This window comes from Scatophagus argus, chromosome 5 (genome assembly GCF_020382885.2).
Source record: "Scatophagus argus isolate fScaArg1 chromosome 5, fScaArg1.pri, whole genome shotgun sequence".
Taxonomy (NCBI): domain Eukaryota; kingdom Metazoa; phylum Chordata; class Actinopteri; family Scatophagidae; genus Scatophagus; species Scatophagus argus.
Window position 1 is genome coordinate 25,722,073 of NC_058497.1, and position 27,651 is coordinate 25,749,723.

General features: G+C 44.5%; 2 protein-coding genes across 4 annotated transcripts; both read right to left on the reverse strand.

Moving 5' to 3' along the window:
- Nucleotides 1-424: 424 nt before the first annotated feature.
- On the reverse strand, nucleotides 425-4,381 carry rpl35a (ribosomal protein L35a). The gene is made up of 5 exons (XM_046388321.1): nucleotides 4,273-4,381; nucleotides 3,243-3,280; nucleotides 2,913-3,065; nucleotides 1,194-1,338; nucleotides 425-513 (listed from the first exon to the last, which is right to left on the reverse strand). The coding sequence occupies exons 1-5, from the start codon at nucleotides 4,339-4,341 to the stop codon at nucleotides 490-492; spliced, it is 429 nt and encodes a 142-aa protein (XP_046244277.1). The 5' UTR covers nucleotides 4,342-4,381; the 3' UTR covers nucleotides 425-489.
- Nucleotides 4,382-5,493: 1,112 nt separating this feature from the next.
- On the reverse strand, nucleotides 5,494-26,820 carry lrch3 (leucine-rich repeats and calponin homology (CH) domain containing 3). 3 transcript variants are annotated; one of them, XM_046388152.1, is made up of 20 exons: nucleotides 26,494-26,819; nucleotides 21,287-21,431; nucleotides 20,953-21,079; nucleotides 20,583-20,688; nucleotides 20,277-20,413; nucleotides 20,074-20,183; nucleotides 19,590-19,683; nucleotides 19,384-19,480; nucleotides 18,952-19,124; nucleotides 18,741-18,796; nucleotides 18,481-18,526; nucleotides 18,229-18,357; nucleotides 18,101-18,145; nucleotides 17,467-17,520; nucleotides 14,662-14,692; nucleotides 14,373-14,486; nucleotides 14,120-14,205; nucleotides 13,442-13,579; nucleotides 13,267-13,344; nucleotides 5,494-10,192 (listed from the first exon to the last, which is right to left on the reverse strand). In XM_046388152.1, exons 1-20 carry the CDS (start codon nucleotides 26,759-26,761, stop codon nucleotides 10,046-10,048), a joined length of 2,181 nt encoding a protein of 726 aa, XP_046244108.1. In that variant the 5' UTR covers nucleotides 26,762-26,819; the 3' UTR covers nucleotides 5,494-10,045. The 3 variants fall into 3 exon arrangements, with proteins under 3 accessions (XP_046244108.1, XP_046244107.1, XP_046244109.1); XM_046388151.1 differs by lacking the exon at nucleotides 5,494-10,192 and adding an exon at nucleotides 10,320-12,725 and having other exon boundaries at nucleotides 26,494-26,820; XM_046388153.1 differs by lacking the exons at nucleotides 5,494-10,192; nucleotides 17,467-17,520 and adding an exon at nucleotides 10,320-12,725 and having other exon boundaries at nucleotides 26,494-26,820.
- Between the last annotated feature and the right edge of the window lie 831 nt (nucleotides 26,821-27,651).

The window sequence follows — 27,651 nt, forward strand, 5'->3', positions numbered from 1 at the left end:
AGACAACGTTGAGCACTTGATTGATCAGAGAACCAATCAGATTCACCCTCTTCAGCCGATCTGATGTGACTCAGGTTTTATTAGACATCAACATCTCATGAGAAACGTACTAATCCAGCTGTTTGTCTTCCAGCACATCTGGTCCGTGGACTCGTCAGACTGACCCCACGCAGCTCTGAACACGCGCGTTTCACGTGGCTTACCGCGTCCTGTCCGTACCTGCGAGGCACCACTCAGGGCTTCTTATCCCAGAATGCTTTGCTGCTGAACTCACTTCCAGCCGTTTTGCATTTTATTTCCTCGTTAATAAAACATTTCGGTTTGATTCAGAGCTGCTGCTCCAACTGACCAGGAGAGTAAAACGTGTAAAGATGACGTCACTAAGTCACGTGACTGACGGTAAACACTGAGAAAGAGACGCAGGTTTGGGTTGATCAGTTTATTGTTTCTGTACAAACAAGAACATCAACAGCTGCAGATGTTTCCTCTTCACACCCGAGAAGGATACAGCATCTGGAAACAGACAGGAAGTCAGACACCGTCACAATAAAACTCCACGCCGATAACTACAAGAGCTCACAACTCAACTGAACAGACCCCAGATCAGTTTTGTGTAAAGATCTGAATTGACAAGACTTTTCCCTGTTGTGTACATGATGTGCTTCATGTCAACATCTCAGTCATTTGATGCTGCGTTTCTTACTTAATAATCTGATTTAATTATTCTAATTAATTACAACTTGCTGGTTTATGTGACTGTTAACTTTTTGCCTTTGAAGCGTTTGCCGCTCTGAAGCTTCTCGCTCGCCGTCAGCTGTCGTCCACATGGAAAACGGACAAAACAATCCTGTCCATGTGAACGACACAAAAACGATTACACCGACTTGACCGGCACGGCGAGCTGGCGGTCAGCGATGTCAGCCATTTGTCAAACGGCGCAGAGGACAAAAGTGAGTTTTCATTCACTCTTTTAGGTGAAAACAGGGACATGAAAGCAGGAGGTCCCAGGCCGTCAGTCCTCATGTCCCCGACGGAAGACAAAGTGAAGTTCACACTGAGAAATCAACATTTACACTTAAAACCTCAACTGTAAACGTGTGATCAGGCCCAGCAATAACCACAAAGACTTCACACGACGACGGACACGTGACTGTGGGGGAAACAAGGTGACCCTGAACACCTGGCAGACTCACCACTCTGATTCGGTGTCCGATGGCTTTGGCCGGCAGGTTGCTGCTGAACTTGGCTCGGACCATCCCGCTGTTGCCGTGGGCTCTGGTCACCTTCCCCCAGATCACTCGGGTCTTGTTGGGTTTCCCGCCCGGCGTCACTGTGTTCCTGCACACGAGAAGCACACATTCATACTGCAGTTTTGTTCTAAGCTTCCGCCCACACGGCAGAGCACGTCCAGGTGAGCGCCAGGTGTTGGTCTCTCTGCCTGCAGCAGCTCGCGGGCTCATGCAGAGCTGCAACAATTAATCGACTGTTCAGATGGAAGAAAATTAGTTGTTTTGATAATCAATAAAGAGCGTCGATCATTTTTAAAGCAAAAATGTCAACACTTGCTGGTTTCAGCTTCGTAAACGTGAGCATTTGCTGCTTTTCTTTGTCGTTTCTGGCGGTAAATGAAGAATCTTAAAACTCATGTGAGCTGAACGCAGCAACACTCGAAGCCGTCTGTTAAACCGACAGCCTGGGCAGACGGACGCGAGCGGGCAGAGTTTCCCCTCAGAGACGCCGTGTGAGCGAATCACGACACGTCGTAACCGTGATCCGACGCGTGATTTTAGTGGGAACAACTTTTACATTTTCCACTGAACAACATTAAAAATGAGAAGATGAATTCCTCAGGTTCTGCTGTAACACACGTTACTTCAGTAAAGTGCAGCTGCGGTGCTTTGGACACTCACTGTGAGCGATGAATTAATCGTTCAGCTCCACACTTTGGTGTGTCAAAACAAACATCTGCTGAAGCTGAAGGCACTTAAACTGACGTGTGTGTCCTCCAAGAGTCAAAGTGGAGTCACCAACCAGCAGAAAGATTTCATGTGTTTTTATGTTGTCAGAACTCTGAAGGTCCAGTTCTTCATCGAAACTAAAACGGGTTCCATTACTGGAGAATAAATGTAGAACAGGATAACAATCAATCTGTATTTTAAACATAACTAAATATTGTTTCAAGAGCAGCAACATCAAAGTCACTACGAACTCAATCTTACTTCAAACCAAACTCACACGTCAAAAGAAACCATAAAGTTCACAGAGGACAGACGTCCTCTTGTCCTCTGCCGAGAGGTGTCGCTGCCTGCAGACGCCTCCTGCCATTAGCTTAACCAGCTTTGTTTTAACAACGAGACAAAACAAGACGAAACGTTTCTCCACCAGTAAGACTTGACCTTCACCGTCTCCACCGCAGCCTCAGCAACACTCCTGTTTCCTACAGGGGCAGCCGTGGCCCAGAGGTTGGAGAAGCAGCTTGTGATCAGAGGGTCACCGGTTCGATTCCCCCACAGGACGGGCAGGAAACATTTGGGTGTGGTGGAGTGATTAATGCGAAAAATGCTCCCCCCCCTCCGTTAGCCGGCTGATGTGCCCTTGAGCAAATCACTTAACCCCCCAATATGCTCCCCGGGCGCTTGATGCTGCCCACTGCTCCTGTGTGTGTTTCACTGCATGTAATTTGCCGGGTGTTGCATGTGTGTGTTCAACTAAGGATGGGTGAAATGCAGAAGACGAATTCAGTGTGTGTATGTAAAAATATATATACTGTCAATAAAGTGATTCTTCTTCTTCTACGATCAAACCGCCAACACGCCTCGACCTCCCCGAGACGTCACACTCGAGCCTGTTTAACAGACGTGGAACAACACGAAGATCCTCGCTGATGACAGAGTGTTTCCTGTGTTTCTTACTTCTTGGCCTTGTAGACGTAAGCACAGCGTTTTCCCAGGTAGAAGTCAACTTCGTCTCTGGTGTAGCACCCCTCCAGCTTCAGCAGGGCCGTGTGCTCACGCTGGTTCCTCAGGCCACGCTTGTAGCCAGTAAAGATGGCCTTACTCCACAGTCTGACAAGCACACACAGATCCAGAGTCAGCAGAGTGCAATAAAGGTTTTAAAACGGACTTTACAAAAACACAGCAGCCGCTCCTTCTTCTTCTCTGCTTCCTCCAGGGAAGAGAAGAGAAGGCAAGAGAAGAAGAGACTGCTGGAGTCGAGGGAGAAAACTAAAGGTTTGGGTTTACCTTCCAGGCATTGTCAAACTTCTCCAGGTGAGTCCCACCTGCACAAAGACAAACAGTCACATTAAAACCTGAAATCACAGCAGCTCATTAGTCAGTGACAGTGGACCATCACAGATCCTCTCGTTGCTCAGACTCGGCTACGTCCACTTTATGCCGGAGTGCCAACTGAACGACGTGTTTGTGTTCAAACTATACTCATATTTCACCTGTCTGACAGGTGAGGACGTCTTTATATAATGGGGGACTAAACAGTGTGCAGTCCTCACAGCATTTTGAATGTCCACTTTGTGTTCTGCAGGGTGTAGACTCACTTAGCATTAACCAACTGTGTCTCAAACTAGTTAATGATGTGTACAATTAGATTATTTTATACCTGTTGAATTAAAATGACAACAACTCCTGTCGCTCAGGCACAACGGGACATCAGCTCGGATGATTCCGTAGATTTAAGGGCAGGTGTTCACTTTAACGGGACCACTTTGCTAACTGGAGGGGGCTAACATCTTGGAGCAGCGAGCACCACAACTCTTCGAGTTACGTCAACACACGTTGACACTACATTTCACAGGGGACGCGAGTGTCCGTAACATCTACTTAACTTCCACACACAAACATGTCACACATGAGATCTCCAAACACTGATGCTAACGTGATGCTAGCGTTAGCTCTGCTCGCTGCTGCCGGCACACGTTAACCGCTGCAAACCGGAGAAAACACTCGCACAGGAGAACAAATGTTAACGCCGGCGTCATGCAACAGCTCAGCCCCGACACAGACCGGGACCCATAGATAACTGTAAGCCAGCCTTCAGCCCCGCGGTTCGGTCTGTTCTCCGGACTGAACTCCGCTCTGTTAGCCGCTGTTAGCTGCATCCAAACTGAATCTCCGCCATCACCGACTCCATAACCGACACAAACTGACCGACGAGTGGAGGACAAATTAACGATAAACTGACTGTGACTATCAGCCAGAAATAATCCAGATAAACAGTGAAATATGAACATTTAGTCAGACATGTCGACTCTCTTACCTTTACTGTGAGGAGAAAAATGGAGGAAAAGGAAGTGAGAAAGGAATGCTGGGAAATTATCGTAAACATAGGTGGCCGCGGATGTGCCTGAACAAAATAGTTTATTTCACTAATAATGATTCGCTTTTTATTTCCTTCATAGCATAAAATTTTATTTAGAAAACCGACATCTTTATTGACAAATTTTATCTTTATTTTCTAAACTAAGTTTTTTATGTTTATTTTATCAATATACGTCTCCTGCGTTGTTACCTTATTATCAGCAAATTAAAAAATAAATAAATAAATAAATCTCCATTTGACTTCGGTGTTTTTATTGTAAAAACATTGTAACTGTTCAAATAAGTGCGACACAAATCAAGCTTATAATTATTTTAATTATTTAATTATTAAAAGAACGAGTGTCCATTGTAACTTGTTTTTTTATTAAATGTAGTACAAACTGTTTGTCTTTTACTGTCTAAAACTGTAACGCTCTTAAGTAAATTATTTCAGAATATATTTTACTGCTTTTAGCTAAATAGTTAGTGGATTTATTTTTGGCACTAAACACTCAGTTCTTATCTCAGAGCCTTGAGGATGACACAGAAACAGATATGACACGCAAATTCGTGAAGCGTTCCTCATTTTGGGGCAGTCGTGGATCAGCGGTTAGGGTGTCGGACCCGTAACCGGTGGATCGCTGGTTCGATTCCCCGTCCCGGTGTCCATGGCTGAGGTACCCTTGAGCAAGGTACCTAACCCCCACTGCTCCCCGGGCGCTGCACGCGGTCGCCCACTGCCCCGGGTTTGCTGTGTGTGTGTGCACGTCACTTGGGTGGGTTAAATGCAGAGCACGAATTTCGTTGGAGTGAGTTCCCTCCAATGACAAAATATGTCACTTTAATCTTTAACTTTAATATGAAGGCGTCATACTTCTGGTCAACACATTAAACTCGTCAAAGTATAAGAAGTTTTGAATAGATGTTTTAATGTTAAGTTTTGGTTTCTTGTGTAAACTTTTTCTGTTATTTTGTCACGCTCACAGTTTGACTCCCTGTTTGTAGGCTACACTCAAAGCGGTTTTCTTCCTCCTCAGTGAAGCGCTGACACAGCTTGTCAGTTACACTTCAGCAATCTGATGTCTTTTGGGACATTTTGAGATTGAAACAACAAGAAAACAACATTTTGTTTTGATGGGGGAGCAGTGAAGACAACAAAGTTTAACATCAGTGAAACGAGTCAAATTAAAATATTTATTTAATGCACTTAAACTTAACTTTTCTTACAGCCGTGTTCAAATCTTTTATACACTTGTTCAGCAAAAAATAAAACTAAAGTGAAAAATGTAAAACTGTGAGCCTGTTTGTCCTCCTTGAAAAACGGTGGAATGTCCTTTAAAACCACATGACCCTCTGACACGAGCCCCCGTCACCTGATCATCACCGCAGCAGGAGAAACACATGAAGAGGAAAAACATAAAACATCTGTACAAACACAAAACTCCTCTGTCAGTCCACGTCTCGAACATCTAAAACCTCCAAAGGACATCTGTCCACTCAGGACACAGGACTGGACGGCCAACTGTCAATCACAGCACCTGTGAAGGACCGCTGGGCCACGAGTTTGGCCTCACAGGCGGCTCACAAACCCAAATAAAAAACACTTTACCCCACTGGTGATGATCTAAAACACCACGCAGGTGACAGGTGAGTCTCCACACACCTAAAGACAGAGCAGATGGTCTTCAGCCTCTGGTTGGTGGAGCTTGCTGTGGGCAGGTCTGAGCCTGTGAGTCTAACTTCAGGGCAGAGAGTTTGGACTCTGGTCCCACTGCTTCAAGTTAAAACTGAAGGTGTGATGCTGCATTCAGGTTAAATAAGAACGAATTGAAAGTTTAAAACTGGCCCAAAATCAAACTTTTCTCAGTGTCAGCAGCCATGTTGACTCTCAGCATCATCCGCATGTCGCACATCACCTGAACGCAGCAAGAGCTCTCACAGCATGAAAATATAAAACACCATGAAGTTTCTGAATGCAAAATTCTCTCAGCAACTCAACGCTAATCTCCAAACAGTTTAAATACACTAAAGGAAATTTTGTTGGTTTGCGTCGCTGCCCTTCACAACAAAAGGAAGAGATATGCATTACTGATGTAAACAAGGAGGCAGCATGTGGAGCCTGAAATCAGTTATCTGAACACACTGGTGTGAAGTAAACAAAGGGACAAGGGAAAAAAAACAAGTAGAAAAATGTTGTCAACATCATGACTCAGAAGTGATAAATCAGCAGAATTTTAAGTGAACATCAGTGGAGTTTTCAGTCCACTTTGGAGGCAGCAGAACAGCCTGTAATGACAACATGAGCTGCGTTTGCTCTGGAGAAAGTTAACGTGAAGCAGTAGGATGACCTGCATGGTGACTCCTTTTAAAAACACGGCATGATGTGCCACCCTGATGTGCATCTTCATTTACGTTTAACTAAAAACTTCTCGTTTGACCTCTGATTAGGGACTGCGTCTGTCTGAGAGTCCATGATGCTCTATGTGTCGTCATGGCAACACACATTTCAGCCTCATATATATATATATGTATATATTTACAGAATATATTTGTACACATACATCTAATTAAGATAAAAACTGAAAGTGACTGTACAACAGGACTCTTCCTGCAGGCCACAGTGTTTTAGTGTGATATCAGGAGGACTCTTGTTACCTTGTCACCATAAAAAAGTCCCAGATTGAACAGAAACAGGAGGAGGAGGGGCTGAGGAGACAGTCGGAGCTTCAAGAGCTCGTCAACACCTGATCGTCCTCCTCCAATCACATCAGGAAAAAAGGTCAAGCCATCGGAGCTCAGACTGTTGGCTCTGACAATAAGGAGAATAATAAAAACATCAGCATAATATTGAAGACAGGGTGCAGATACAAACAGTCCTGTGCACAAAGATCAGAAAAGACGACGTCCATCTGTCGTCTGTGGGACTGAATTCGATAAAGATCCTCCGAGTCAAAGTTCAGGAGCTGGCAGGTCTTTGTCTTCATCACATGAAATCCACCGCTGACAATCAAGGTGACGTCAAACCAGAACACAATAAAGATAAAAAAAAGATGCTAAGTTAAATATAAATCTGTAAATGCTGATGTTTGGATCCGATGGAGACACTAAAAACTGAAGATTCAACTGACAACAGCAACGTGGCGGCTAATATCTGCACTGAGTGATATCAGCTTCAGCTCAAAACAAAGTAATGTAGTGTTAGCCAATGTTTGACTTTATAGCTAGCAATGATAGCACAACCTCCAAATCCGATGAGTTCACAACATTAGTTAAATTCATGATTTACAAACCTGCTGGTGTACACCAATGTTAACAACTTGCAGTGTCTATATAACAAACCAGCTTTATCCATATTAACTAATGCTAACATGGAGTCAGATTAGTTTCACATCTAAACCAAGTACATTAATGTTATGTAGCACCACAGCTAGCTGCAGTTATATTGCAAAACCAACTAGATTATTAGCTAATTATTAGCTAATTAAATAAGACACACAAGTTTAATTGTAAAACCAACGAAGTTCAGAATGTTAGTTAATATCAGTGAGCAATTTCATGCCAGTTACTGTACATCTATGTTTGAGAATTTTGATTTGTATTGTTGGCATAAATTCTCAACTAGCTTCATCAACCATTTTGACATGAGCTTCAATCCCAAACCAAATGGTTGAATATTATATAATATTTAAATTTACCTGTGTTGAGTTTATCTGCAAACCAACTTGCATCACAATATTTGTAAGTACTGGCACTCAGTTACCCTAGAGTTATCTGAAAACAACTATATAAGTGTTGGTTATTATTAGCAGTGAGCTACACGAGCTTCAATGCCAAAGAGACTGGATTAACGCTAGCTGAAATTATCGGTGAGCATTTTCAAACCAACTACTGTTCTCTGTTCACCGTCATTAGCATTTATCAGAACTGGCAGACTGAACCAGCTGTACCATCAACTTAGCAACCAGAAATTTTAGATATTTAAAGCTGGCTGTTTCAGTTTAATCTTTACAACAACTAATTTCACAATGTTAGCTAACATTAGCAGTGAGCTTTTCAGACTTTCTACTGCACGTTTATATTTGCTACTGTTGGAAAGTACTTCTATTGCCATTCATTCTGAAACCAACATTATCAATGCTAGCTAATGTTAGTGTTGACTTAAATTATCTTCTACCCCAAAGTCAGTGCTTAATAATAATTACTGTTTACAGCTCCCTGTGTTAGCTTAATCTACTTCCAAAAACTTAGCTAATATTAGCTGCGAGCTATGTTGGCATCACCTCAAAACCAACTACGTCAGTAACAGCTACCGTCAGCAGAAAGCTATCTTAGTGTCAACACAAAAAACAAAAATAAAACGCAAAAAACCCCCCAAAAAACGAAACAATGGAAAGTAATGTTTTTGTTTTTTGTTTTTTTTATCTACGTTAGCTTAAGTTATAAACCAACTGGGTCAGGACTTAATTACAGAGACAAGTTAATACACTCTCAGTTTGTCTGTTTAGTTGCAATTAGATGTTTTAACTAGGATATTAAATGTTTTGGTTTGTTTTTTCCCCTATGATATAACTTTGTTTTTAAAGATTTTACAGTTAAATGCACACTCACGTTTCTTTTGTCTTCCTGCCTGGGGAAAACAGATGCCAATTAGCAGCTAGCTAACTGTGCTGCTGTTACTTTAAATTGTGCCTGTCCATGAAAAGCATTTTTAAAAAATGAATAAATAAAAAATATATTAGGACCTTGTTAGCCGCAAGCGTTCTTTCACTGATAGATTATTCTTTGGATTCAATGAGTTTAGGGGACCTGTAAATAAATCAAAACAAAGGTCAGTAATGTCAGCTGAAGGCTGCAGAAAACTGCTCATACAAAAACTACCAGCATGAAAACTGACTTTGAGTTCAGCCAGTCAAAATGTACATACATACAAAAATAAATAAAAAATAAATTCAAACATCTACTTTGAGTTGGGGAGATTAAATTTTAAACCAAGCAGACTCAAAAAATGCTAGCTAGCTAAATCAGTTTGCTACCATAACTACACGCTGACTAATTCTCCAACCCAAAATCTAAAAACTGTTCTGGGAGGACTGAATGAAACTATCAACAGATTATAGTTTTTTTACAGACAGTGAAATTAAAAATATACTTTTAGGGTTGCAATGCCTGAAATAATTGTTTCTGTCACCTTGATTTGAGTCAAAAGATGAACTCATGATTTTGTAGAACAAAGGAGGGAAGGTTTTCAATGCTAAAACACAACAGAATATTTAATATACAAAAAATGTGCACGTGGCTTCCTGCTGCCTGACAGTTTGAAACTTTTTGCCTCCAGAAGAGCTGCCAGACTGAGTGTTTTTGATTTTGTTCCACTGAGTGCATGAATTTGACTAAATGTTGTCACTTTTCTTGCCTTAACCGCTTCCCTCCCTCTTTCTTTGCGGCAGTGAAAGAAATCTGACCGATCACTAAAACAGGAAGGTTCATAAAGCTGAAGACGCTCTAATGGCCACTTCAGGGACTCAAAGCCTGATCATTTTGCGGTTGTAAGAAACAAACTGTTGCTGTGTTACTGTAGTTGCATCTTCAGTTGTGCTCATGTCTCCATCACATCCACACTTTTCTGGAGGTTTTCAGTTTTTTTTATCTAAAAATCATTTGCTTGTAGGTTTCCTCCCCAACCGGAGAGCTGCAGGAGGTGGACTGAGCACGTGCGGTGGTAGTTGTGTCGTCTATAAGTTGACAGAGGGGCCAGCTGTGGTTGTCGTCATGGTGACGAGGTTTCTGGGCGGCGCCAGGTCGAGCAGGGCGCTGACGGTCCCGGCCACCTGGGGGAGCCCTCGCTCCTCCAGGATGTGCAGAGGAAGACACAACTGACTCTACAGACACAGACACCACAGAGGACACGCAGCAGGGGACAAAAGAAAACACAACGGAAAGGTGGGTCAACAGATGGTAAATAAAATTAATGAATAAAATAAGAGTAACCATGGCAAAAATGAAAAAGAACTCAAATAACAAAATGAACTGATGGGTGAGAGAAAAGGAGAGAAACAAGACTGAGTGAAAGCAGCAGTTTGACAAAACAACATCAAGTCAAAGTCCAGTCACTCGCTTGTTTCCTCTGAATTCAACACCTCAGTCATGTGTTTACTGAAGCGTCTCCATGAAAAATCCATCCACTTCATGACGAAGTCCATGAGATGTGGCTGAAAACTGTAGAAAAGCCCAGTGAGTGGACTTCCACTTATGACTACATACAATTTCTGTGGCCGTGCACGTTTGAGTTTTAGTTAAGTAGCTGTTAGAGTATGAGTGTGCGCTTATTTCACACACATTAACGTCAGATCTGAGTTTACTGCTGCATTCACTCAGGAGAGGACAGCAGTCACCAAAGCAGGAGAACATGAAGGCGTGGATAAGTTCCTCCACTATGTTTATGGGGAACGTTTTGACACAGTGAAACAGAAAACACACTTCTCATTCTCAACTCTCATTTTGTACTCGGACGTGTGCATGTGGCGTTAGAGACACAAAGTGAGTCGAGGGGCTTTAGTTTATTTTATTAATGTTCAAAGGGAAAAGCAGAGCAGAGGCACACAGTCTGTTAAAAACACTCAACACATCTTCACCATCCTCACTCTTCATCGCTTTTAAAAAGTGCCATCAATGGACAAAAGTCTTCTTGAACCAGTGGACCAGTTGTGGATTACAGCTGATCACAGGTTCGTCCATCTTCTGAATTGAATTGCAGAGAAAACTACTGTGGCTCCAGCTTGGTTTAACCAGCAGGAGTCCTGCACTGTTCTTCTGTTTTTAAAGTGTGTTTTGTTCTGCTCCATATTCAGATTTAGTATCACCTCCTGATCCGAACCCACATTTATTTTTCCAGGACCTCGTCCTCAAAGCAGTGGGAGAGCAGTGGAAACAAAAGCAGGACTGAACACAATAGAAACATGTTTTGATTCCTTAAGTTCCTGCAGAGGAATTCAAGAGCTCTACGAGCCGCCAACACTGAAGGGCTCCTACACTTAGATTTCAGCGCTTCCTTTTTCCCCAATAAAGGAAAAAAATGCTCCACGTCGAAGTTATTTTTATCTATGACACGTCAGCTGAGTATCTCAAACACCATTGGTATCACAGAGAGGAAGACCACAAGTGGAAAACGCTGTTTTGTTGTTGTTCACATACACACAGAATGGCAGGTTTCTGAGCCAGGGAGGGTCTCAGGAGGAAGTGCCGGGTGGGGAGTGGGGCGGTGGCCCCGGACCACTTTACAAACGGTAAAAAAGCACTCAGACAGGCAGCCAAACATAAGGCACAGGGGGCGGAGCTTTGACAGACAGGAAACACGCTTCGGGGTAAACCTCACACTTTGTGGGATTGTCAAGTTTTAACTTCAACCTGAGGAATCACATGATCCTCTATGGCTTTGAGAATCTGATCCTCAGGGAGACTACAGACATACGGCAAGTTCAGCACAGGTGGACAAAGTCACTGTTTGCTTTGAAGTCTTGACTGTTAAGTCCTGTGCCAACTCCAACCAGTTTCAAGTTCAGAGCAAGTCAAAATCAACAAGTCCCAAATGGTCCAAGTCCAAGTCCTAGGTCAAGGCTAACAAGTCACGGGTCTTAAACCTTGTGCTTTGAGTTCAAAACAGTCAGCAGGTCCTAAGGTCCAAGTGAAGCTATGGGTCACTGATGTTTAAGTCACAGCTTTCACAGATTTTTATCAGGTTCAAGTCCAGGTCACGTGGTTCTAGTCCACACCTCTGCAGTTCGGACACAAGGGGTTTTAGAACTTTAAAGGCTTGAGCGATCTGTAAATCACTATCATCATCGGTACAAAACAATTACAACCACTGAAAGCAGAACATCATTAAGACAAACTGATGAGATTTGAATGTTGAGACGGGGGTCGGAATAAGCACACCGGCTGTGCTCAGACACCGAGGTGAGTGGAACAGCTACTCACAGCATACTGAAAGGACAGGAAGTCCATGCTGGAACATGGACTCAGGTAAGTGGCAGGAAATGGATGCCTCCAGTTTTTGCGCTAATAACTCAAAACACAAAATATGTCTTGTGCCATGAATGTGATTTCATTACTGACTTATTAGGGTGCATTAAGCTATTTTGGTGGAGATATGAATGAAATAAAAACCTCAGATGTGTGGCCTCTCACATCTGTCTGTATATTCTGTCTGTGTTGGGTTCAGAGTCGCGGTGCCAGGTGTACGTAGATGGCACACAGCACCGACATGATGGCCAGGTAGAAGAGGGCGAAGCCTGCCAGCTGGACCCGAGGGGAGGGTCCAATCTGGGGCGGAGCCATGGAGAGCAACACACCCACCGTCCCATAAACACTGCCTCCCTTCCCCTCCAGGACCTCCCCCACTGAACAAAGACTGTCCTGAGTGTTTGTGTAAAAGTGGGATGGAGATGGCAGCGGATAAAATTCAGATGACAAAGGAGTGAGATGGACAAAATAAAGACAAATTAATGAAAGGTGGGAAGGTGAAAGAGAAGAAAGAAAGCTGTTAGTTGAGGAGAAGCAGCTTCACATCAGGAGCAGACAGTAATGCCACAGTCAGTCTTATTGATGGAGCCAAGATTTACAAATCCTGGAGGAACTGAGAGTCCTCTGGAGAGCCAACAACCATGTGGTTTCATTTGACACAATCAAGAGGTTTCTCTGCATTTAAAACCCTCCACTGGTGCAGTCTGCAGATCATGTTTTAGAGGAGGAGACCAAAGGAGGAGCGAGGAGGGTCTGAACGTCTCCTTCTCCCTCCTGTTCTTCCATCGCGCTCCACTACCGATGCTAACGAAACACACAAGGCTGGAAATAACATAAACGTGTTTCTGCGAAACAGAAAAAGCTCTGCTGTGACATCACTGCCCACTGAATCAGTACTGGTGTGTGTGTGTGTGTGTGTGTGTGTGTGTGTTACCTGTGGAACGCCGATCCTGCGACACGCCTCCAGGAAGTTCTCAACGTTCCGTCGACATTTGGCCATGGTGAGTTTGGGCTGCAGGACACAGAGGAGCACCGTCGTGATGATCAGAACAAACGACAGCAGTGACCTCAGTGTCCTCGTTGGTAAGAAAACAATAATCTGCACTCACCACAGCGGGGGAGGGGACGTGGATGCTGGGGACAGAACGTGGTCTCACGTGATTGGCCAAGTGACAGAGCACCACCCCGTCTGTCAGAGCTGCCCCCAAGTCGCTAGGCAACGAGACCTTCAGACGAGCCTCGATATTCTGGACGGACAGACGGGGAGACAGACAGGTCAGCAGTACCTTTTGATGATGAGCGCTCAGCAGGTGTCTCACCAACAGGTTCAGGTGTGCTCAGAAACCAGAGAGAACTGAAGAACTGAGAACATGTCAGAGGAACCTCACGCCGTCACGAGATGCTGGGACTTCAGCGAGCCGAGTGCTGCAGCTGACTTTAACGCTGTATGACATAATCATTATAATTACTATATTCTCATCGCCACGTGTAAACATCCGCATCAGAAGATCTGTTATGAGTCTGTGTTAAAAAATGAACGCCAGCTAATCTTTGCAGCACACGGTCTAAAGCTAACAGTACAACCACAATACATCCAAAGTTACCCCATCAACTTTAGCGAGTTTTGTAAATATCTGCTCATTGCAGAAGTGATGGCAGCAGCATGTTTCAAAGCAGCAGAGTCCACAGGTAAACTGGTTACCTGGTAACAGGTGAGACGATGGTCACCGGCTATGAAAGGATGTTACTGCGTGGGAACACGTGTGTGAGCAGGGGGAGGTACAAACCTTTCTGAGCTGCTCCACCAGCTCAGCATCTTCTCCAACCAGAGGAGGAGCAGCAGGAGCCTCCTCCTGGTTATGAGGAGCATCACCTGGAGGAGAAAGCGGAGAGAGTAGGAGTCAAACCCGGACACGATTGGTCAGAGAGCTGACAGGTGAAGATGGTGACCACAGGCCAAGAGGTAATCAGCTGAAAAAGAAACCACGACCGCCTCCTCTGTCTGGATGCACCTGAACAGGTAACCTGGTGACATCTCACCTTTCCTCTTCTCTTCCTTCTGACCGAGACGAAACAGGAAGCTCTCTGGTCTCAGACCGGCGGGCCGACAGGAGGTCACGCCCCCTGCGCTGGGGTAAGAAGGCGACTGATTGGCTGGAAGAAATAACAAAGACAGACTCATGTTGTCACGATACCAAAATTATAACATCAACACAACACAAATCTTCTCTTAAAGTACTGATGTCAGTAAAACTGGGTTTAGAACAGCAGCATCTGGGATTCCTTTTAGCTGACTGACTGCACCAGGGCCATATGTGTGCTGTCTTACCTGTAGGAGACAGAGCAGCTCTGTCCTCTCCCTGCAGAGACACAACACAGGACAGTTAGCACCTGAACACACAGGAAGTTCCTCAGCTGGATGCAATCAGATCAGTTCACAATGTAGTCCATACAAACTGAACTCTGAACCGACAGTGAAACTAACGAGTACTGCGTGTGGATCACAGCCTGCTTTATCTTCTCTCTCTGAGCTCCATTAAAAACACATCACCACCATGAACAATAAGAACCAATGGGCTTAGAGCTGAGAGCCACAGGCAGGAAGTCAGTAATACACAGACTGATGTTTTTTTTGCCTTTAGTTTAAAGTAACACTCAAACTAAAGAAAAATTTAACACAGCATTTAATCTGTTATCCAGCGTACACAGTCAGACAGACAGACAGACAGACAGACAGCATGCAGGTGGCAGTACCTGCAGCAAACAGGAGGTGGAGCTATCAGAAGCGAGAGAACGACAGCCGTCTACAGACACCCCAGTTACAGACTGACAGACAGCAGAGAAAAAAGGAGGAAACAGACAAAAAACAGAGGGCAGCAGAAATAAAAAGATGAAGGATTCAACAAAAGACGGAAACTAAACGGTGTGTGAGGTCTGAACGTCACTGTTGTCTTTGTTCAGCTGAGGACACGCGTTAACACAGCAAACAGTCTGAAGGTCCACTCACATGCTGATGTACAGACTAACAGCAGCCACAGCACGACAGGCTGCGTCAGCCAACAGGATATCAAGCTGCTCAGAGGAGCTGAAGCAGCAGCAACACGCAGCAGTGATGTTAATCCACACATTAGATATAACACAACACTGACAACAACACTGTAACATGAGGATCTTTTACTTTAAGCACTGTGAGTACATTTTGCTAAAATTAAGTTTTTGCGTGAAGCACCTGTACTTATTGAGGAGCATTTTCACAGTTACTGAAGCACAGGGTCTACTTGTCCCATCACTGCTGAAAGTTTACAGCTTCTACAGTCAGAAGAACAGAGCGCTGACTTCAGGTCAGTTTCAGTGTTACCAGATACCAACAACAAGACAACAGTGACGGAGCAAACACACATCAACAGCTGATCCTGAATCAGTGGCCACAGACAGGAAACTGGCATGTGTCACCTGTCTGTGTGAACCAGGTCGTCTCTTTATAGTGTTTGTGTCAGAGTCTATCTCAAACACCAGGACACACTGAGTGAGAGACAGACAGACAGACAGACATGGAGACAGACAGTCGGGGATGGAGATAAAAGAGAAGGAGGAACAAACTAAAGAGGAAGTGAAGAAAAGAGGAATATAAAATATAAAAGAACAAAAGTGACAAAAATGAATTAACAGATGAAAGAGAAGAAGAAGAAGACGAGTTAATGCAGGAAGCAGATTCAGTTTGTACATGACGGCGTTCATAATAAACAAAATCAGTTCATTTCCATTATTAAGAATTTTAAATGTCAATACTTAAAACATCTAATATCTCCAAAATACTAAAACCTAATTTTATTATTTTAGTTTCTCTTTTGAAATGTAGTCAGTAACTCGATATTATCTTGTGCAGATGGAACAACTTGTTTGCACCCTAGAAAATAAGCAGAACAACAGACGGATGTTGTGAGGAACGTCACACTGCAGTAAGACGTGGACTGTAGCCATACAGACACAGAATAAATGTGTGTTTGGAGCTCACATGCAGCCTACACAAAGCCTAAAGACTCCCAGCATCAGTCAATGAGAAAACAGCACTGCACTGACCAATGGTGCCGCGCCAGCATTAACACGGCTTACTTGTTTATAAGGCCAGAAATAGACCTTTTCATAGATACAAAGATGGCGCCAAGAAAGTTTTCTGTCATCCTGGTTTACTTCCTGGTTACACACAGTTTCTCACACCTGACACGTTACATGAACAGGACACGACTGGGGTCACACTGCGCTGCTGGCTAAAATCAGCATATAAAACATTCTATTCTAACAGAATGTACAGTCAAAGTGTGAGGAGGGTGGGCGGGGCGACGGGGACAGGATGAGGGTTAATGACTGACAGGTGTGTTCATGCGGTTGTGTGTGTCTCAGGGTCACATTAAAGAGAAAACTGAGACATAAACCAAAATCAGATTTGTGTAAAATCACCACAAATGATGCAGTTTGAAGCCTAGGTCTGTCACATGGACGTGACCTTTAACCTCTGACCTTTTGTCCAGAAGAAGACATGAACTTTGAAAAGCTTCTACGACACAGAAATGATTGTTTGGCCTCTAAGCCAGCAGCGGAGGTGGGAACAGAGCCGAGTCCACGTCAGAGCGGGACGGCGCCTCCACCACACGGTCCTTCAACCTTCGCGTCCATGACAACATGCGGCGAACCTTCGACGCAGACGGTTGGCTGCTCGTCTGCTTTGTAAAATATTCTGCCTGACAGTTGGAGCAGTTTCAGCAGAGTTCGCTGCTCGGTTGAAAAATGTGTCTCAATGTCACAGTCCCTGAACGCTGCGATGCTCTGTTGGCATTTAAATCACGCCGTCTTTGAACTGACGCTTTTCAGCAAATATTCAGACGTCCAGGATTCCTCCTTACTCACACACGTCTTCACACCACGAACGCAACTCGTCATTTTGGTCTGACTTGAAATCAATGTTCCCACAGGCTTTTATTGCGAAACAGTAGGAAATGCAGTGTGCAGTATTTATGCATGTGATCTGTGGCGATGAGACGCAAATCTGAATGACTCTGTTTGTTTGGCACCAGTGAAGAATTCCTTTATGTTTAGTTCAGTTAGTAGATTTGGGGGGGCGTGGCCAAACTCTTACCATGAAGAGGGCGGAGTCATCTGTGTGGGTGGATCGTCTGGAGGGGTATACGCTCTGAACACACACACACACACATACCAGACAAAGACACACACATTAACAAAGACACCTACATAAACATGAAGTGAAGGTGAACAGGTGTGGTGGATGAGGGGCGTGGTCTACATCGAGAAGAGGCGGGGCTAAAACACACTTCACAACCAAAACTCACACACGGACCGACTAAATATGATGTACAGCTGAAACAATTCAACTATTAGTCGATGGACAGAAAATTTATCTGCCACTAAACGTTGAAAGCGGCTGAGTGATTGAGAAGTCAGAGTTACAGGAGATGCTGATCCAGGACCCTGATACACAGCAAAAACCGATTGTGGATCAGGTTTGGTGAAGACTGTGAGCAACTTTAATGAGCGCACAAAGCACAACATGTAAGCAGACACAGGACACGATCAAGAGCACCACCGTGCTCCTGAACCGGCAGAGGAAGCTGAAGGATGCTGCAGTTCAGGGGGAGGTCAGAATCCTGAACAGGCTGCTGTTTGTGATCAGATCTGATTCTACCTGCTGTTGGGATCATGTGCTTGTTGTGCTGTGACTCAGTGAATGGCGGGTGTGTACTGTTGAGTCTCACCTCACTGTCTGGACTGGACTTTGTTGGACTCTGAGCTGCTTTATGCTGAAGAACAAAGACAGTTTCAGTGTTAGTGTGCATCGTGTGCACACAGCATGCTGCTGAGCGACTGCTTAGACTGGAGGTACCTTGGTGTAGCTGGCCACGGAGTCTCTCTGCAGGGATCGATTCTTCTGTCTCTCCTCGTCGTACCTCAGAGCAGCGAGCTGAGCCTCCCTCCTCATCCTCTCCAACCCCCCTGAACCAGTAACACCTCTCTGAGGGGAGACAGACAGGCAGGCAGGCAGACAGACAGACAGAGAGACCGGATTTGTAATTCACAGTCTAAATCATGTAACGACTCCCGAGGTTTCTATCAGACAGACAGCATGATGCGTTACCTGGCTCTGGGCGCTAGAGGGCGGCGGGACGCCATCGACCACACTCCTACAGGACACACAGGTAGACACACAGGAGGTCAGACAGCACAGAGTGAGACTCATCACTCTGCAGTTGCCTCATGTCTTTCTTTCTTAGTTATAGCTGTGTTTTGTAACTTGTATCCATATTGAATCTAATTTGGGAGATGATCACTACAAGAATGAATCTAACTCGAAGTGGTATTAAACTGGACTCTCCTTCTGGGTCTGTGTGTGTATACCTGTGTGTGTGTCTCCTTGTGTCTTCTGTCCTCGAGCTGTTTTTCACTGGAGAACCCTGGACACACAAACAGGAAGTGGCACACAGAATAAAATACTTTTGGTCAGCGACTTCTGAGAATTGAAAAAAGCAAACATTTCTTCATTGATGATTGGATCAATCACCAGGGACTGTCCCCATCATCGTGTGTCTTTGTCAGGACTTGTTTGTACCTCTCTGGTGATGCGTCTCTCGATGTAGGCCATGAACTGAGAGCTCAGGCTGGTGCCATCTCCTCCTCCTCCTCCTCCTCCTCCTGCTGCTTCTCCTCGTCCTCGACTCCTCCCCTCCTCCTCCTCCTCTCCCACACAGCTGTCTATGAAGTCTATCTGCTCCAGCTCCACATCTGAACAGAGAGACGAGCAGAGACTGAGACAGGATGATGGATCACTCATAAACTAATTTTATTTAACATTCCAGTTCATTGAGGAGTAATGCAGGTGCATATAAAGCACGCTTGGCTTCATAAAATGTATATATAGTTAAACCAATAGACTGAGTGGACATATTCAGCCCTGTCCAATCAATCACAGAGTTGTACAGTCGATCACTGGGTGTGAGACACTCGGTCAGTACCGTCTGAGATGCGACAGAGACAAACTTACGAGTGCCGTTAGCCAGCAGAGACCCTCCTGCTCTGTTTCTCTGATCTCTGCTGATCTCTGCTACTCTCAGCGGCAGCTCTGCCAGCTCTTCTGTGGGCTAAACACACACACACACACACACACACAGGAAATGAGATCACAGACAGACAGGAAATAGAGGACAGGACAGGACGTGCTCTGTGTGTGTGTGTGTGTGTGTGTCTGACCTCGTTCCCTGACCATCTCTTGTCTCCACTGTCGACACTGTTGAATCCAGAATCCAGTGCTCCGTATGGACGTCCGGGGTACAGCTCATCAGCACTGACAAAGCACAGACAGACATTTAGTCAGTCAGCACTGACTGACTGAACTTTTACTGTGAAGGATCTGGAGGAAGTCCTCACAGTACGTGTTAGCCCAGATGTTAATTTCACATCTTGTCTCTACATGTGAATCTGAATCAGAGCTACAGCTAATATAAATTAAATATTCAGCTTCTTCGAATCCAAGATAAAGTTTGTTTACATCTGGCGGTTCTGCCCCAGAAGCTTCATTCTCACAGTTACAGGTTTAAAGCTCACGGTCCCAAAGGGCTCCTGGTCCTGGTCTTACACATTAGGAAAGCAGGGGTCTAAGCCACTACAAGTTGCGTACAGCTTCATTCACATTAACAGATGAGGACTGATGAAGAGCATGTTTGTGTGTTCTGACCAGGAGCTGAAGGTCAAAGGTCGTCTGTCGTAGTCTTGGAGTTCGGGGGTCGCCTTACTGGCCTCCAGGTTCAGATATTTAAATATGTGGATCTTCCCTTTAATACAGATCTACACAAAGACAGAGAAGCACACACACTCAGCTGAAATACAAACAGACGGCGTTTAGTGGGACAGCAATGATGTCACTTCCTGTGTGTGTACCTGTGCAGGTGGGGACTGCAGAGGGTTGTTGTCGAGGACGATGGTCTGTAGCTGTGTGAGCTGTCGGTAGCGGACGGGGATGGAGGTCACTTTGTTACAGGAGAAATCGAGACGCACCAGAGGGAGGTCTGCCAACTCTGAGTACACACAAACGTACTTCATTACAGAGGAGTACACAAACGTGTACTTAATTGCAAATTTAAACAAATTTACATTGTTTTAACATCTACAGTCAACCGTAACGTCAACAGGTTAAGGCGATCTGGCAGTGTGTGTGTGTGGGTGTGTGTGGGTGTGTGTGCGCACCTGGAGGCAGTCTGACCAGGTGGTTCCTCCTGATGTTCAGGTCTCGTAGAGCCTCCAGCTGACCCACCTGAGACGGCAGAGTCTGGATCTCATTACAGCTCACATCCTGCGGGGGAGCAGTCCACACAGCCATCAATAACTGATAACCAATGAGTAATATCTAATCATAAAGCACACAGTGAGATGATATAAACAATCTCTGCCTTCAAAGATCCTGTATCACAACACATCAGGTGATGCTGTAAATCACTGATCACAGGGTCTCAGGTTTGGAGTCAGCAGAACAAAAAGCAGGAAAGCTCGGATCATCAGTCACCTTTAACCCTGAATGTGAATGTTAAGCTGCATAGTAAACATGAGACAGGCTGACCAGTTCAGTGAGGTGTCTCAGCTGTCCCAGCTCTTCTGGCAGAGAAACCAGTTTGTTGTTGCAGGCAATCAGAACCTTCAGAGGAAGGCTGCAGATGACTACAGGGAGGACAGACAGCTGGTTCCGACTGATGGACACACAGACAGACACACAGACAGTTTGTCACTTGAACTGTGAGGCAGCACCGTCACATTATTATGTCCTAATAACATCAGAGCGAGGCAGGCAGACTCAGAGAAAACAAACACTGGATCATCACAGGTTTCAGTGGAGCTCTGAGGCATAGAGGAAGGAGGTAAATTACAAGGAAGACATGTGTGTGTGTGTGTGTTACCTGAGGTTCAGGTAGGTGAGAGCCTGCAGGTTGATTAGACTGTCTGGCAGAGACCTCAGACAATTCTGGTAAAGGTTCAGACTCTCCAGAGACACAAAGACACACACTTCCAGAGGAAGCTCCGACAGACGGTTACGAGACAGGTCTGGCACGCACACACGCACACACACACACACACACACACACACACACACACACACAGGGAAAAAACAAAGCAAGAGAGTTTAGCTATATTGTATTAAAAACAAACACACACTCTTCACACACACTAAGAGTTGGATGTCAATGAAAGTTCAAGTGTCTCAGAGTCATAAGTCTCCGTTGGTCCGATGATAAATCAGAGCGTGTTTCCTGTTCCTGGAGTAGCTGAAGGTGTTTAGGAACTGACAAAACAGCAGGACAACTTCTCTGATATTTTCATGAGTTTTGATACATTCAGACAGACGTCATTCAGGTCAGTGTGTGTGACTTCCTGTCTGTAACACTTTGTACTTTTGCCACTTTGAGACAACTGGAGTGCATTGTAGAATTTGTGTGTTTTCTGTGTGTGTGTGTGTGTGTGTGTGTGCGTGTGCTAACAGAGTGAGAAGCTTGTGACCGAGTCTGAAAATAGAAACCGAACTCTAAACAACAGTCACTCTGTCTAGTATCTGAACCTTCGTCTTGTCTCTGAGCCGTCCTCCAATCAGATCACTCCGTGTGTGGTAGCACTCACACTAAGCTCAGATGGACACTTTGCCCTGTGTGTTCACTGTGTGTGTGATAAAAACCATCAACTGACATGAAAGACGTGTGATGCAGACTCAGAGGAGTGAACGTGACATAAAAGGTTCCAAACTGTCATGAAGCTGAATGTTTTGTCTTGTGTTAGTGACGTGTATGAACTGCACTGCAGACTGGAGTGTCTGCTAACAGCATCAGATCTGCTTCATGTGTCCTCTATGAAGCTTGTGCAGCCTCACTTCACTGCATTAACACAAACTAAGACAAAGTGTTTGTGGGTGGCGTCCAGGCGCTGTCCCTCCCTGCTCATGTCCTTCACTTCTCATGGATCAGTTCAGTGTTGCTGACCGTTGGTTTGCTCTGTGGCGTCAAGTGAGATGTTCTCAAATGAGGACGATTTCTTAGAATTTATGCCGTGAGGGGCAGTCGTGGATCAGCGGTTAGGGTGTCGGACCCGTAACCGGTGGATCGCTGGTTCGATTCCCCGTCCCGGTGTCCATGGCTGAGGTACCCTTGAGCAAGGTACCTAACCCCCACTGCTCCCCGGGCGCTGCACGCGGTCGCCCACTGCCCCGGGTTTGCTGTGTGTGTGTGCACGTCACTTGGTTAAATGCAGAATTTCGTTGGAGTGAGTTCCCTCCAATGACAAAATATGTCACTTTAATCTTTGCTGAATTAAAATCATCGTCTGTGGAAGCTTACAGTAGCAGGAAATTAAAATACTCAAGTAAAGCACAAATACCTCAAAACTGGACTTAAGTACAGTATTTGAGTAAACTGTGCTCAGTTACATTCCAACTCTGGATATTCTAAACTTAGACAACAGTCGACCCCCATTCTCTTCTTCTTTCCGATTATAAACCCATGTGTATAACAGCTTCAGATCCACCACACAGCTCAGTAAGGACCACGAAATGCTGAAACGCTGTGGAAGTGACGAGACGGAGTCCCAGTGTCTCCTGTGCCGGAGCAGGTATGGAAGCACTGAAGCACCTTTCCCTCACACCGATGCCTCTGGATGCCTCACTCAGATCCCCAGTTTAAAGTGTTGTTACTGCCCTCTGCTGGGCATGACTGAATCCATCACGGCTCCGCACTCAATTTCGATTTCCATCTGACACCAACTGGTTTCCACAACAAACAGCTCAACAAACACGACAGGGAGACTAAAGCTGCTAAAGGCTCAGTTCTAAAAACAGAAACACGTCAGAGTGAAAGTGGTTTGATAACAGAAACTCTTCAGAGAAACAAACCACAGCAGGACTGTGACCGACCAAAAGGAGATCTGCACCTCACGGCGTTCGTCTTCACTTAATTAACCATTTCGTCAGAAAACTACCGTCGCAGCTGTGTGCATCATCTTTTAGTGTTTCAGTTTCACTTGTCTTCTGAGGTACTTGGAGCATTTTCTCTAAATATTGAGAAAATTTCCTTAAATTAACTGTGTTTTGTCAGTCAGTTTGTGTTTTCTTAAGTTGGAGCGTGTTGAGCTCTCGGGTCTCCCACAGAAAACCAAGGTGATGCTGACCCGACCAACAGGCCAAAACCCAAAGACATTCAGTTTAGTGACAGAAAACAGAGAAAAAGAATAAACTTAGTACTCCAAACTGACTCTACAGTAAAACACAAAGTACACTCAGTACAGTGGGTCTATATTTATCCGTGCAGCTGCGAGGGGATCAGCACCTGGCTGGCAGGAAGTACACACCGCCACAGTAACTTCTATTTCCTGCTGTACAACAGCCCGTCGTTCTCATTCACCCAGCATCTCCTTCTGTCTCACTAACACACACACACACACAAATTAAAACTAAATCCCTCCTGCTAACTGCTTGACCAATCAGAACATCAGTGTGTTCAACAGTTAAGTATTTTGAGATGTACACAAACACATTGTCTGTTCTGAGAGTTGATGAAGTGTTTCAGTCTCTGAAACGTCAAGATGTTTGTGATGACAGTGAAGAGACGGTCGGTAGGACAAAAGGAGACATCAGAGGAAGCTTCGCCTTGGACTCTAAGAAACTCTGATGGACATTTTATTTGCTGTTTTTGACATTTTATAACTGTCAAACATTATTTGACACATCTTCATTAGAACATGTGTTTCTACCCCTGACAGAAACACCAGCTGACTGAAGCTCAAGATCTCTGCAGAAAAGGCCACAGTCACTTTTATCACAGTTTCTGGTGGACATGAAACTCTTGATGGCCGACCAGTAACAAAACCGGCAAAACAAATAAGAGGAGCCCAGGTGATCTGACCTGAAACAATGATATCAGGATTTGTCTCATCAGCTCACTGTCTCATAGTCTCGTCCTCGGGGGACCACATGAAGCAGAAATGCTCCCTCACTGGGTTTTATTTCTGTAAGTTCTGAGCCTACACAAACGCCACAGAGGAGCTCCAGTTCTCACCCTTCATCTTCTGTCTCACTCACTCCAGATACTGATTTGGACACTGATTACTATGGCAACAGCAGGAGCTTCAAAGCATTTCCATCAGCCCTAAACCTCCAACTGCGTGGTACAACACAAAGCTCGACACAATTACATCACGTCTGATGCTTTCAATACCACAGCAAATCATCTACATCACACTGTCAGAAGCAAAACCAGGACCTTATCCAAGCACGTCGTGTCTTACACCCCACACTCCACAGAGCATTAATGATGATGAAGTTATTGACCAGCTGACTCTGACTGACAGCTCCGTGAGAAGACAGTTTACGGGTCAGCCTCTCGTTCTATCTCAGTCCTCAGCACACAAAATGCCTCCGAGCGACTCTACAGCACCGAAACACACACAGTGACGTGCTACACACACACACATACACACACACACGCTGGTGGACTAGTTTACAGGATCATCATGTCAGGAGGAAGAACTCCAGAAGAACAAGCGAAAGTAGAAAAGTGTTAACATCAAAATGCACTCAAAGAACCAACAGTCCACATCAAGCACCACAATATAGAGAATCAGAATCTGATTCATTCATGTGTTCATCATTTTAATGTTGCAGATAGTGGAGCATTTTAACAACGTTAGTAATGATTTTCATTGATGATTAATTTGCTGATTATTTTCACAATTAATCAGCTTATCCTTTTGTACAAAACATCATAAAAGGGAAAAATGCTTCATCTGAGCCCACATCTTATGTCTAAAACTCAAAACTGATTCAGCTATTTCAGTTATATCAGATCCTCACATTTAAAACCGGCAAATGTTTGACATTTCAGTCTAAATAAATGATTAAAATGACGAGTGATGAAACCATCAAAACAGTCACCAGTTAATTCTGTGTTGATCATCCAAGCAGTTGCAGCTCCATGGTGCATCCTTTATTAAAAGAAAAACTAAAACTACACATGGCAGCTTTGAAATAATAATAACTATATAAAATTAAATGCTTTATTAATGACTGAAATGGAGAAATCTGACAAACTTATGATAAGCGCGCGCGCGCACGCACACACACACTCAGGCTAAAGATAACCTCCTCTGTTCCGTTTGTTTGTGTCACCACGCCGGCCCGTCAGCCTCGGGTGGGCGGAGCAGCTCACGTTCCTGCCTCATTATCTAATCAAGCATCAGAGTCTTAAACGCAACAAAACTAAGATGTGTGAGTGTTCTTTTCAAACTTGAGCTGACGTGAGAAGCTCGTGCCGGGGCCCCAAGACTGGAGTCGAGTCGACGGCTACATAAACCAGCTAAATTTAATTAAAGAACCTGGCTGTGCGCTAACACCAGCATGTCCACTCCGCTGTGTTTACCCACCACAGACTACAAACACTCCTGTGGCAGTGTTATTAGCATGCTAGCTGGCTACACCAACCGACACCAACAACCGCCTGACGTTGGACCCATTACCAAACTTACAGGTGTACTGACTCAAATGGAAATCCCAAAATATTGTGTCCCCGCCACCTCTCAGCGGCGGGTTTTCACCTAAATTTAACATCGGAAATCGAAAGGAATCACAACTTATGTCACACCCCACAGCAGCTGGACACTGAAAACATGGATACAAGCTAACTGTTTTAATTTAAACGTACGACAGACGGCTAACTAGCTACAGTTAGCTAACGTTATTTTGTTTTCCTGCCATTGAGCGGATAATGTTCAAAAATGGATTCTTCAGAGTGTGATCAAAGGCTCAAGAAGTCTCCTAAAGACTCCGTGATACGAGTTAACGTGTTGTTATTTTGCTCGTAATGTTTATGAGGGACGTTTCACGGAAAAATGCATAATTACAGACAGCAGAATCACGACAGAGCAACATTTTAAGAGGGGGTACAATGTTTGTCATAACACCGGCCCTGACGATGTTCCCCATCCCATCAATTCCAGAGCCGCTGAAGTTGGATTTGCACTTTTCACCACCCCAAAGTCCACGAAAACTGTCTGTAAGTTACTTTAACCGACTCGACAGACACTTTCTTCGTTCACCGTGTCCAGTGCCCGTCCTCTGCCGCTCACTCACCGGCCCTGGTCGTGTCCGTCAGGTCGTGGTTGGCGGCGCTCCGGGGAAACTCCTTCAGCTTCCTGCCGCTGAGGTTAAGGCACCCGGTGGCCGAGGCTTCGTCCAACGCCCGGTCCAGAGAACGGTTCCAGGACGCCGGACCCGCCGGACCAAGTCCGTTATTGTTTCCAACTAAAACATTCCCGGTCCCTCCGCCGCTGCTGCCGCCTCCGACTGTGAAGTTGAGTCCGGTGTTGTCCGCAGACCCCAGCAACACTGAGGCCGCCATTACACACTCCGGCTAGTTAGCTCACAGCGCTAATAGCTAACTCTCCCACCCTAAACTCCAGGGCTGAGCATGCGCAGAGAGGCGATCAGAGGGAACCGGACTGGTCAACAAATTATTATTTTTTATTAACACAACATCAAGTATAGTTATACTGCACGTTCAGAATAACACTGAAAGTTACCATATGTGTAACCAGAGTGATGTAAAAGCACATGTACTATTATGTATATTATCGTTGTTACAGTAATTTATTTAAAATACAAACAGGAAACAATAACATGTGCCCCTGGAAACGAAAATCATGCTTCAAGACAAGAAAAAGCCTTAGAAATAGGAGACCTAGAAATAAAGTGTATTTGTGCAGCATCGTCCAAAACATAGTTATGAACTTTCATGAGTAAATTAAGATTAAAACTTTTCAGCATTCTAATACAGCTGTAAATCACAGTTTATATTCCTCTGAAATTTTTACAGAAGATGACTGTTAATGTGTGTTTTCAGTTTGTTGCCATCTTGTTTTAATCTTTGCAAGACATTTTATAGGACTATAGTCTGTTTTCTCTTTTTTATTGTTTGTCCTCTTGCCATTTATCCCATAAGCTGCTTAGTGTCTTCCTCTGGCCAAAGAGCAGAGAGGCAAAGATACATAAAAACGGAACAAAGGATAAATAAGGTCACATAAATAAATGGATGAAGATCGTTTGAGTTATATGTTCATCATGGCACGACAACATCAGATAAAAAAATGTTCTTAAGTACAGTTTTAAAATCAGATTACATGAGAGGAGAGGAGATCATAAAGGAGATCTAACGTTAGACTTGTGTTACATTTAGTATTTATGTGGGTGGAAAGATTTAATATAAAGTAGAATAATAATTGTAACATCATA

Excerpts from the sequence above, each read along its gene's own strand:
- rpl35a (XM_046388321.1), bottom strand. The coding sequence starts at position 4,341 with ATGTTTACGATAATTTCCCAGCATTCCTTTCTCACTTCCTTTTCCTCC. Across the intron at positions 3,281-4,272 it reads TTTTTCTCCTCACAGTAAAG|GTGGGACTCACCTGGAGAAG; the intron begins GTAAGAGAGTCG and ends GTCTTTGTGCAG. Across the intron at positions 3,066-3,242 it reads AGTTTGACAATGCCTGGAAG|ACTGTGGAGTAAGGCCATCT; the intron begins GTAAACCCAAAC and ends TGTGCTTGTCAG.
- lrch3 (XM_046388151.1), bottom strand. The coding sequence starts at position 26,761 with ATGGCGGCCTCAGTGTTGCTGGGGTCTGCGGACAACACCGGACTCAAC. Across the intron at positions 20,689-20,952 it reads TGAGACACCTCACTGAACTG|GATGTGAGCTGTAATGAGAT; the intron begins GTCAGCCTGTCT and ends GCTCCCCCGCAG. Across the intron at positions 19,481-19,589 it reads AGAGATGGTCAGGGAACGAG|CCCACAGAAGAGCTGGCAGA; the intron begins GTCAGACACACA and ends GTGTGTGTTTAG.